We start from the raw sequence: 12033 nt of genomic DNA on the forward strand, positions 1-12033 counted from the left end.
GCACCCTGTCCTTGGGCCGCAGACAGGCACCTCGAGCTTGAGTGAAGGCTGTGCCTCCTGGCTGTGGAAACCCATCAGGGTCCCCGCCCCAGACACCGATGGAGCCCCAGCTCTGACCCTGTTCTGGTGAGCGGTGACCAGACAGACCCTGCCTGCCACCACACCGGCCCCGCGCCTGTCCCGCCCCCTGGGGGACCCCCGCTTCTTCGCGAGCTCAGCCCTGCTTTCGAGGAGCATGGCGCCCCGCCCCCCGTGTCCCTGGCACCTTGCTCAGCGTCCTTCGGAGTGAGACACGCCCCGTTCCCTGCTTCGTGCTGCGCCTGAGCACACAGCTCTCAGCTGTGCCAGGCGGGACGCACGGCCTGCCACGGTCAATGGCACAGGCTGCGTGGTGCGAACACCCTCCACAGAGAGCCTTGCTGGGGGGCGGCGGGGGGCCCCAGCCTGCCACCCGCCCTCTGGGCTGCCTGGCTCCCAGGGGGCCCTGGGTCCCTGCTCCCCCTCCATGTCTGCTGAAGCCATGCCCGCTGACCCTGGGCCTGAGTGGACTCGCCTGCGTGGCTCCCTCGGAAATAGAACTCACGCCTGGAGGGACCGCTCCGGGTCGACGTCCTAAGCCCAGACGCCCGGCTCTGCCCTCACCTGCACAAGCCGTGACTAGTTCGGAGTGAATTTCCTGACTGCTTCGCCAACGCTGCTTCTTAAAAGCTGGGTTAAAAAATACTCGGGAACAAAACTGGTAAACTTTCCTCGAAGGACTTTAATTCTCTACTTTTATACAGATCATTTATTAAATTAGAAGGCTGAAAAGTAAAAATATACTTTACAATCAAAGAAAGATCTGGACACTGGACCCCAGAGGATGACGGGAAGCAGAGCCCCAGAGCCACCCCACCCACAGCCGCAGCGCCCCGAAGGCAGACGCGTCCCTCCTCACAGACACAGGCAGGACGAGGCAGGGGACGCAGGTGCAGTGGCTGCAGTGAGGAGCCCCTCCGGAGGGCCTTCTGGGGGGCCCGCCTGTGAGCTCCTAGAAACGCTGTTCGTGAACACGGAGAGGGACGGAGGTGGCACGGGGGTGGGCACCTCAAAGCACGGCACCCGGGCTGAGCCTGCGCGGGCTGCTCCTGGGCCGGGGGACAGGTGCGCTGGTGTCACACGTGGGCGCAGACTCCCACGCGTCAGCAGCGGGCAGCAGAAGTGGTGCTGGGGCCAGCTGGGGCCTGGGGACCGGCACCTGTAGTGTCTCGTGCCACACTTGTTCAGGTCACCACTGACACACTCAGAGCCCCGCAGGCCCACCTAACACTTTCACCTACTTGAGAAGAAATGTGCCTCACACACGAGACCCACCTGTCTGAAACACGGACGCGGGGTCCACGAGAAAGTGGGGTGCACCGTGCTCGAGCACGTGGCCCAAACCCACTGAGCCAACACAAGCCTCCACTCTGAGAGCCCCTCGCCTGGCACTGTCACCACCCAGCCACCACACACGTCCCCGGGCGGACAGGAACAAATTCCGGAAACTGCATCCAACCAAAGTCCGGAGGAGGCAGGACGCGTGGCGGGGAGGGCCAGGGACCGGCGCAGAATCAGCCCGCAGACGTCCACGTTGTCGGGACCCGTCCTGCCGTCCGTATCGAGAGACCTGATGCCCAAAGACTGCAGTGACCACCCGAAGAGAGAACAGTGACGGTGCCTTAATGCCACTGACCCTGCCCCCCGGATGCACGTGCGTGGCTGACCTATGTGCGTGATCTAGAGAGCATCGCTTCTGAGACTTCTCAAATTTCACTAGGTGTCCCCCAATCTGTCCCTGTCCTGTGTCTGCAGCCAGAGCTGGGGCCAGCGTGCGGCACACGCACACACAGCCCCCCGGGAAGACCTGCAGGCTGTCACCACAGCGTCTCCGTCGCTCGGGCTGCATGCACTGGACGGTGCAGTGGCTGAAATCAGCGTCGGGGCTGAGCCACGGTTCCCACACCCTTTAGTAAAGCGGGACGGGGTCGACTCCCCCCCGATTTCAGGTTCTGATGGCAGAGCCGACCACAGAGAGAAGCGATTCCTCAGAACGTCCCACGAAGCTGGCACGAAACAGCGAGGACAGACACGAGGGGCCTTCTGCACTGAGGGCAGCCTGGCTCCGGCCGCACGGCCGTGACAGGTGGACATCCGTGGCTGCAGCCCTGCACGGCTGGGCTGGTACGGGACGCCGGTGAGCAGCCCGAGGCCACAAGGACCACGGGAGGGACGTGAGTTTTCAGTTTGCAAGTTCTAAAATCAAGCCCAAATCAGCGATCGATGGATTGTGTGCACGTTAAATTAATAGGTCTGTCCCAGTGAAGTCACGTGACTGCATGCCATTAGCCACCCCAGGACACGGGGCCCTTTGCGAGGCCGCGGCCAAGGCAGGCGGCCCCGCCAGAGCACTCAGGCACGGCGCGGGGATGGGGAGCACACGGGACGAGGACGCGGTCCCCGAGCCGGGGAAGGTGGGTGTGTGTGAATGGGACACAGCCCTCGTGTCTGCTCATCTCCCGACACAGGCGGGAGCAAAGCCACCCACACCCACAGCCCCGTCGGGCACCGCAGATGGCTGCGGGAACCGCACCCTCGCGTGCGGCCCAGATGGGGCGGGCCGGGCCGCACGGACGGCCAAGGAAGGGGCTGCGAGGGGCTCGTTCGCAGGACTCCTGTTGGGACAGCGCTCCCCGGGGAACCCTGGGTTGGCAAGTCCAAAGGGCCGGAGGCGGCAGGCGGCGGGGGGCGGGGCCTAGGACTCCTCCCCCATCTGGAGCAGGGAGTTGATGGCCGCGTCCCTGTTCCCTCTCTGGGCTTCCAGCACGGAGCGGATCACCTCCCGGTCCATGTTGGGGAACATGTCCTGGATGGCCTTCAGGTCGTCCTCGCTGCAGCGGGGCGGGGCACTCACGGCTGCCGGGGGCAGGGCCACGGGCACCATGCCGGGGCCACACACGGCGGGCATCCCTGCAAGCACAGGGCGCAGTTTAGGGCGATCGGGGTGTCACGTCAGCGACGCGCGGGCTGCTTCTGGCTGACGGAGCTGTGCCGCACCCCGGGGCCTCCCCGCGGGGGCACCAGGATCCCGGCCCAGACCAGACCGCGTTTGCTGCATGAGGCCGGCCCCCTTCACCTCCCAACGGCACACGAGGCGGCCCTCGGCCCCGCCAACCTGAAAGGCTCCACCCTCCCAGCTACTAGGACTCAGTGTGACCTGTCCCCTTTCTAAACTCACAAGACCCTAAGGGCAGCTGCACACTGCCTTCGTCACCAGCCTGAGTCAAGGCTGGCAAGCAGGTCCTCTCACGAGTGCTGAACGGGGCAGGGGGCGGCTGCGGGCACAGCTGTGGCCGACACACAGGCCGGTCCCTGGCCAGAGATGGGACGCCGTCCGGGGCAACCGCCCCTTCACGACATGGGGCCTGGGGCCTGGGGCCTGGGCCCTGAGGGACGGCCGGAAACAGGCAGCGGGCTCGCACGAACTGCGTCTACGTGGGAGTGCGGCAGTGGGGGCATCGGGCGGGCGACTTGGTCTCAAAAGGTTCCAGCCCGGGTCCCTTCCTCCCCTTTGTAACTCCTGTTAGCGCGTGACTGTCCCAACCCTTATGAAGACACATCCACAGAGAAGCATCACGTCTCTGCGCACAAAGAACCCTACCTGCCCTCAGCAAGCCCTCCAAGGCCAGCCTGGGGGGTTGTCCCAGAGAGAACTAAGGACGGGGACCAAAGGAAAACACTGCATCTTTTCTTTCTTCGAAGGCCGACTTTCCATTAACCAAACACGTGCTCTGTTGGTGACCGTGCAGGTAAAACTATGTCCCCCAAAAGATGTGCGAGGTTCTAACCTGGGCCCCCAGAGGGGGTCCCACTTGGAAACGGGGTCTTTGGAAATGTGACCAAGGGAAGACGAGGTCACGGCAGAGCTGGAGGTGCTCATGCAACCAGCGGTGTCCTCACAAACCGGGGCACGGGCGCAGACGCGCACGGAGAAGCCGCATGAGGACAGGCAGAGACGCGAGGGAGGCGGCCTGGGCCCCAGCTGGTGAGGCAGGACGACCCTCCGGGGGCCTCTGGAAGGGGCGCGGCCCTGCGACGCCTTCGTGGTGGACTCGGCCTCCAGAACGGAGGAAGTGGAAATTCGTGCCATCTTCAGGCCCCATTTGAGACTGTAACGGCCGTAGGACGCCCACACCTTCGGTGACCCCCGCAGGCCGCCTGCTCCTCCTCAGACTCCGCCTCGGGACAGTTAAAGCATGAAACTCGTACAGACGCCAAAACGTGCTCTCAGGAGGGCAGGGGCCCAGGACGAGGCTCCGGGCTGACCGGGTCACAGCGCGGAGGGGTGCGGGCCGCACGCTGGCAGGCCGGCTCGGGCCAGAGGCCAGCATCTACCCATCACTGTGCTCCCAGGTCAGCACTTCTGCTGGGGCCTTTTAGGGTCCCACCTCTGCAGGTGCCCTCCCTTCTCGCTAAGCTAGTCCCCTTCAGCTCCTGAACGTGTTCCAGCCGCTATGAAGGGTTGGTCGCCGTGGTCCCTTTCTGTTGAGTTGACTACGGCCACACTGTCCCATTTCTCTGCCAGAAAGTGCCCTTCGGGGACTGGGGTCCACTCTTTCCCTCGGAAAAGCACTAGTCCTTGTCCTGGGGCCAGTTCGTCCCAGGGAGAACACCCTGAGCCTGTGTGGGGACCCCAGCTCTGTCCGCCCCCCTCCCTTGCAGGCCTGGGTCCCCTGCAGGCCGGGGTGGTGGTAGGGGTCTGCGCAGGCCTGCGAGGGCACGGTCCCGACTCTGGTCCCAGCAGTGACTGGGATGCTGACGAGGCCTCTGCTTCGGCTGAGCCGCAGCCCGACACCCATGATGCCCCCAACCCTAAAATCAGCTGCTGCCCAGTTTTATGGCCGCTTAAAGCAGGAAACTGGCTGAGTCCAAACACTGTCACAGCCAGGAAGGAACGGTAACCAAGAGGCTAAAATTCAGATTTAAAAATTCAAAGACGTGAAAGCTACAGTGCAACTTGGCTTTGCTATACTGCCACCAATTGCTACTCTATAAAGGTAAATAATTTATGAAGTTAGAGAAACACTATAAAAGCCTCATCAGGGCACACAGTTCACTTCATCAATCAAATACCATCTTTCCTCACGGTGACTCACGCGCCGAATGTTTAGAAACTACACTTCTACGCTGCCGTGAACTTCTCCTCCCCTGGTCGGGGCCAGTGCTTCAGGGAAGGCGACTCCACGCCCCACGTCCCACGCTCTAAGAAGGCCCCTCGCTGCCCCTCCGGAACGCGAGGCCCCGCCCTGCTCTGACGCCACCGGGAGAAGGGGCGCACCCACCTGTGACAGGCACGTAGCCGACGCCCTGCTGGTACACGGTGGGCATCAGGACCACGGGCTGAGGCGGCATCACCATGGCAGCCGGGAGCGACTGAAACACAGTGAACGTGATCACGGGGTCAGAGGGCGCACCGCACACGAACCCTCTTCCTGTTCGGTCTCACAGAAACGTCCTGGGAGGGGCAGCACAGGGCCCCAGTCACAAAGCCCCCGGTGCGGCACGGCCACCCCATTCGAATGCCCCGCCCACACCGCTGCCCCAGCACCGCTCTGCCGGGGGCCAGGGGGCAATGGCCTGGCCACAGGGCGTCGTGAGCCTACAGACCCACGGCTGAGACGCGACCACAGGACAGCGCGGGTCGAGAGGCGGGTTTGAGTACGGGCTCCAGGGCCGGCACCTCCGACCGCAGCACCACGTAGGGCACGGCGATGCCTTCGGATTACGTAGGAACGGCTGTCAAAGGTGCGCAGGGAAACGCGCAGGGGTCACGCTGCCGCCGGGACCTGCTTTAAACCGTCCCGCGGTTCGAGGGAGGCATGAAACGAGGCTGCGGAGCGGGTGCCCAGTCCACACGGGCCCTCAACTTTTCCCGCTACTGTCGCTCGTGGATGTTTTTATAAAAAAACGTTAATAACAATAATAACCCCATCTGGTTCGCCTAAGGGAGATGGCAGGAACCCAGGATCCTAGACTCCTAACCCTGTCCCCCCACCAGCGGCCCCCACGGTCCCCAAGGGTCCCAAGAGTGGCCGGGCTCTGAGGAGGCTTGGCTCCGGTCTTTGGTGCAGGCGGCTGGCACCACCCCCCTTCCTCCCAGTGAGGCCCCGGATGCTGCGTGGGTGGGCCTGGGGCAGGAGCGGGCAGGCCCACAAGGCCACGTGGAAGGCCACACCTCCACGGATGGGCCTCGATCCTACGACAGGGCCGGCACCCAAGGCTGCTCCTAAAAGGATGGGTGCAGGGCAGGGTGGCCGGCTGCTCTGGGGACCACGCCCGAATCCTGTGCCTTCAAGAGAGGCATGACTGGCCACCTGGACTGGAAGGCGAGGTCGCCGCTGGCCGTATGGGGCTTGTGAGCAGCCCACCGTGTCTGCGTGCAATGGGGCGGGCCCAGCCCTGGCCCCTGACACCCCAGTCCCCGCGGCGCCCTCACCGAGTAGGACAGGATCAGGTTGATCATGCCCTCCTTGTCGTCACCCTGCCTTCCGCTCAGGCAGAACCACTTGTCCTCCACCTCGCCCTGCTTCAGGGCCTCGGACAGCGTGACGTGTGTCCAGGCGATGCGGTCGTCCATGGAGAAGGCTCGCTGAGGGGACGACAGGGAGGAGCACTGAGTCCCGGCCCAGCCCACAGGCCCCGCCTCCTCTGAGCCTGAACCAGAGCCCCCCAGGCGGTGTGTACACAACGCTCCCCACCCCACCTCTGAGCCTGAACCAGAGCCCAGTGGGCACAAGTGGAGGAAAGGAGGGGTTCTCCCCGCCAGCTTCACCCTTCTAGACCGGGGCAGGGGGGCGGGGGGACCGAAAGGACAGGCACAGGACAGAGGCACAGGGACGATGGGTCCCTCCCAGCCTTGCCGAGCTGGGGCACCCTGGCTCGGCCTCAAAAGGGAGGGGGTGCTCCCAGACAGGTGCATCCGCCGGACACTCCCTGCAACTCGCACAGCCCAGAACCCGAGGGCCACCCAGCCACGGGCTCCGACCCACTTCACCTCCAACCTAGTCCCCAGCAGCCAGCTGCCTCGCTGTGCCTGGCTCAGGGGAAGGAGCACGTGTCATCGCTCCATCGACACCCTGCTCGGTGTCATTCCTGGTGATGACACGTGTGTGCCTTGCTGGGGGGGGGTGACACGTCACCACTCTGTCCACAGAGTGCTCAGTGAAGCCATCGTTAGTGGCGACATCTCTAAAAGTAGCTGTGAAAGAACCAGCACAGGATATGTACTTTCGCTATTGCTAGGGACACCAGGACACCTGTCACAAAACAGTAAAACGGCCTGTGGCCAGGCACGCCTAACGTTCCTGGAGCAGCCTCAACGGCCAGAGGGCACAGCGCTCCAACACGGCCATCCCCCCGGAAGCCGGGACAGGAGGCCCTCACCTCGTCGAAGATCTCCAGGTAGAAGGAGTCCACGCCCGGGGGCACGGCGCAGTGGATGACTTTGTTCCAGCGCGGGTTCTTGGCGCCGTTGTGGGCCGTGGGCGTCTCGTACACTGCGTAGCCCAGCCGCAGTCGGCAGTATGGGTCCATGCGCGTCATGCCGTAATTCTTTGCCAGCTTGGCCTGAAACGAAGCCAATGGCAGGAAGTTGAGGCAGCCACCACCATGATGTGGAAACAGTGGCCAGCTGTTCAAGTCGTGGAGCATGGTGACGACTGTGCTCCTGGGCGCCAAGGGTGACGATGAAGTCACCACAGGAATCCCACAGGTCCACACGAAGCACCTGGTGCCGTGCCTGGCAGACACTGCAGTGCTTCAGCTTTCCTCAGAAGAGGCCACAGAAGAGGGTGACAAAGACAGGCTGTCCCAGGACGGAGCCAGGAGCTAGGGGGCACGAGAGGCCCTGACAGGTGCAGTCTGCAGGGTCCTCCCCTATGCCCAGGGCGAGCCGGACGGGCCTTGGACCAGCCGCGCCAGCCCCCTACGTCCCCAAGTGAGTGGAAGCGTGCCAAGGGCCCGCATCCCACAGGGGCTGGGAGCCCAGCCTCGAGCCAGACGGGCTGCCTGGGGCAGGAGGTGCACTTGCAGGGAGAAAATCGAGTGGTGGTGAGCCAGCCGGAAGGCTCTGCTCGATCAGGCCGTTGGCCAGCGAGTATTTACTCCAGGCGGATTACAGGCTTAAACGCAAAACCCAAACTACAGAACTTCTATGAGAAGGGACAGAAGAACTCTGTGACCTTGGCCCAGGCAAAAACACAGCCCATGGAAGAAGACGTGATCCACCGGCCTTTGACCTTGGGGGTCTGCTCCCCGAGAGAGGCTGGGAGAGACCGGCCCCTGCTCCCCGAGAGAGGCTGGGAGAGACCGGCCCCACGGGAGAAGGCATCTGCACACGCCGCAGGCCTGGTAAGGTACCGGGCGCAGAACGTGTCGGCAGCCCTCGAATCTTAGAAGGACACGGCCCCGAGGAAAACAAGCAAAGACGTGCAGAAGGGATCCCGACAGCAGATGAGCGCGGGGGATGCTCCCCGCCGTCGGTCACCAGCACTGCGGACTGCAGCCCAGCGGAGACCCTGGCGCCTACATGGACGGCTCCGCCACCGCACCCCGCCCGACCAGAGCGGAGTGCTGGCCGGTCCCAGGGCACCCCAGGGGAGTGAAGCTCAGCCACCAAGTGACCCGGGGACTCACGTCCCAGACGCTCGTCGGAGAGGTCACTCAGGGTCCTGTGTGTCGTAACTGCCGGAAGCTGAGCCACCCCGGCGCCCACCTGGGCGGCGGGTAGAGACAGCGGACGTGCAGCGCGGCAGGGACAGGCGGGCCACCAACGTCCACGCCTGCTGACGGCTCAGGCCCCGGGTATGCCGGCCTCCAGGAGGGACGGCGGCCGGTGCTTCTGCAGCCCGGGCGCAGGGCGGCGACAGAGGACGCAGACGGCACTTTCATGGTGTTGGGCAATGCCCTGTCCCGCGGTGGACGAACGTGGCAGGACGCACGGAAGCGCGCATGAAGTCACGTGCGTGCATGCTGCCGTCCGCCACACGCCTGAGAGCGTGTTTTAAAAAGCCAGAAACCAAAACAGCCCGCGGCCCGCCCGCCCCGCCCGCCCCTGCGCCCTCCTGAGCAGGTTCCCACGGGGAAGCCGGGAAGCCCCTCGCCCAGGTCTGCAGAGCTCCCGGCCCCACGCCACCCCTCGCCCCCCGACCGCTCCCTCCTGTCCCACCTCTGCAGTATCTTCAGCCTCACAGGTCTAACACCAACTATGACCGTCCCCCACCCCCCGTTCCTCCTGTAACTTCCCCCCCGGGGTCCGTCCCATCTCCATCCTCCAGGTGCTGCCAACAGAGGCCTGAGGGTCATGCCGGCTTTCCTACCCTCGCCCTTGGGTGCTGTCACAAGTCCGCTGGTTCTCCCCTAAGGAGCACCGAGGGCAGGGACCGCCACCCTCGTCCCCAATGTTCCCAACACGGCAGCCAGAGGAAGCCTCCGAAACTCAGCTCAGGGCAGGGCGCCTCCCGTCCCGAGGGCTCGGAGAGGCCGTCTGCCCGAAGGAACGGTGCCCAGCCCGGAGCGGCCGCCAAGCTCGTGACTGAGGCTCTCGAGTGTCTGGGCGCAGCCCTGGGCGACCGGCAGTGCCCCTCCCAGGCGTCATTCTCCATCAGACATGTGTTTTAGCAACAACTGGAAGCAGAAGAAGCCCATCCATCCGCAGAGAAAGAGCGGCCGAAAGCAGACAGCCTCCCTCCCGAGCCCGAGGGGCCGCGGCCGGCGACACCCACCTGCACGACGGTGATGTTGAGGCGGTCCACCGTGCCCACCGCCCCGCCGTACTGCAGCTGCTGCGCCGCCTGCGCGTCCAGCTGCACCTGCTGCTGCTGCTGCGTGGGCGCGATGCGGAGGAAGTCGTGCGGGAGCTCGCCGATGTACACCTGCGCAAGCAGAGGACAGGTCAGGGCGCGCGTGGGCGAAGGACACACATCAGGGCCCGGCGGGCCGGACCCTCAGCATTCCAAGGGGCCGGGTCGGGCCTCACTTTCCTCGCCTATAACACGGGCCGGCAGGGGCAGGGCTCTGGCCTGGGGCCCCTCCCCACCGGGCCGCTGCTGTGGCACGGGAGCCCTCTGTCACTCTGCACGACCCCCCCCGGTCCCCAAAACACGAGGAAAATGAGAGCTGGTCCCAGAGGGCAGGTGACGAGGGAGCTGGGATGACCACGTGGGGCCGTGGGTGGAATCGCAGAACAGCAAAGGGGACATCTGAATAAAACTGGGAGCTGGCGGCATGCGCCAGGGTCCGGCTCTCTCCGTGACAAGGTCCCACGGCGAGCAGACGGTAACGGTGGGAAACTGGGGTTGGGGGGGGCACAGCAGCTCTCTGCGTGATGCGTGCAACGATTCCCAAATTTAAAATCGGAAAAGACTTTAACTTAAACACAGGGGAGAAAAGGAAACAGTGCCTCGGTCCTCATGAGGCAACAAACCGGTGGCCATGGCGACAGCGCTGCCGGGTCCCTGGAGGAGGACACGTCTGCCGGGGCTGCGACCCCCTGGAGAGTTCTCCATTTAGACAGACCTCATCTGGGGAGACTCCGACCCCACAGAAAGCCACGACCGCTAAGAAATCGGTCAGCGCGTCGCACGCTGCGGTGAGGACAGATGCCAACGTGACCAGACCAGAAGGTGTCGTCTATGAACATGTGCTCTTAACGGACATCAAAAATCCTGTGCTAGCCCTAAAACTGACTGTGCCATGTTATAATGGGGGCGACGTCTGAATGGTCACATGAGAATTGTGCTTCACGAGCTCAAAGACTTGCGGAGAAGAGAGTGACTTATCTCGACTGCAGACGAGTGACGGGCCGTGTTCTCAAACGCCACCTGGCTTGCGTGCTCAGCACACGGACACGCTGAGCTCGGTCCTCAGGGATGACATTAAACCCCGCTAAGACTGCACGAGTCCACTCCTGGGACTCGCTCCATGGAAATGATCGCACAGGACGCCCGCTGCCCCCCTGCCGTACCGTCCCGGCGCCAAGGAAAGGGGACAGCCACCGTGGGCGCCCGGTCCCCTCGGCCCAAGCACAGCCCCGTGACAGAGACCCATGCAACCTCACACAGGGAGCTGTCCCTGTGCCACCCAGCTCACGGGCACCTAAGGGGCCCGGCACGGCCCTGCGCAGAAACCACAAAGGTCTTACGTCTAAAAGTGCTGTTGAGGAGACTGACATTCGAGAGCGGAATTCGGTGGGCGCGGGAGGGTCCGTGTCACCCATCACGCTGTCCCGCCCTGCCGGTCACCACAAGCCGCCCTGCTTACCTGGCCTGCTGACCCGTGTGCGTGCAGACCTCGCCTGCCGGGGCTACGCACACTCCGTGCGCAAATGACTTCTACGGAGCAGCACCATAAACTCTCATGCCGAGAACTCTCTCAACTTGAACTTCTCTAAGACTAAAAGCTGCTCTCGTAAACGTCAGTCTACTGCCAATATCGCTTCAAAACTGTGGTCTCCATCTCTCCCGGTCACGCGGTGTGGAGAGAGGCGCGGAGTGTGTGTCCGACAGCCCGCCTCCCGCCACTGGGGGCTCTCTCCCAGGAAGAGAAAGACCTGCAGAATCTAGTTCTATTGGAAATAAACACTCTTTTTAAGCCCAAATATGAATTCTGGCACAGAAACAGTGTCTAAACTACCGTTTTCGTCACGTAACGCGCACTCACTCCCTGAGCTCGTTAACAAGCACCCCTGGGAATCAGCCACAAGTCCAACGCAAAGAACCACGGCCACAGAGGCCAGTCCCCACGGCACCCGCCCACGGCGCCCGGTACACACCGGGCTCGGTCCCAAACAGCCTCCCCTGCAGCAGTGTGGCCACCGGCCAGCCCCTGAGGCCGCCTGGGTACCAGCAGCCACTCCAGGCCGGCCTGGCATCCCTGTGCCTCCAGGAAGCCTCCGTAAACTGCTTCTCCTCAGTGCCCACCCTCCACGAAACGTTAACGCTGCCAACTCACTGTCTG

General features: G+C 63.7%; 1 protein-coding gene across 1 annotated transcript; it reads right to left on the minus strand.

The window, feature by feature from the left end:
* Positions 1-740: 740 nt before the first annotated feature.
* Positions 741-9950, minus strand: TOLLIP (toll interacting protein). The gene is made up of 5 exons (XM_023525661.1): positions 9801-9950; positions 7462-7644; positions 6515-6667; positions 5361-5451; positions 741-2988 (listed from the first exon to the last, which is right to left on the minus strand). Exons 2-5 carry the CDS (start codon positions 7618-7620, stop codon positions 2774-2776), a joined length of 618 nt encoding a protein of 205 aa, XP_023381429.1. The 5' UTR covers positions 7621-7644; positions 9801-9950; the 3' UTR covers positions 741-2773.
* Between the last annotated feature and the right edge of the window lie 2083 nt (positions 9951-12033).

This window comes from Pteropus vampyrus, unplaced genomic scaffold, assembly GCF_000151845.1.
Source record: "Pteropus vampyrus isolate Shadow unplaced genomic scaffold, Pvam_2.0 Scaffold588, whole genome shotgun sequence".
NCBI classification, from domain to species: Eukaryota; Metazoa; Chordata; class Mammalia; order Chiroptera; family Pteropodidae; genus Pteropus; species Pteropus vampyrus.

Coding starts and splice junctions, on each gene's coding strand:
- TOLLIP (XM_023525661.1), bottom strand. CDS start 7,620: ATGACGCGCATGGACCCATACTGCCGACTGCGGCTGGGCTACGCAGTG. Junction 5,452..6,514: donor ACCTGATCCTGTCCTACTCG/GTGAGGGCGCCG, acceptor ACTGTGTTTCAG/TCGCTCCCGGCTGCCATGGT. Junction 2,989..5,360: donor CGGCTACGTGCCTGTCACAG/GTGGGTGCGCCC, acceptor CTGTGCTTGCAG/GGATGCCCGCCGTGTGTGGC.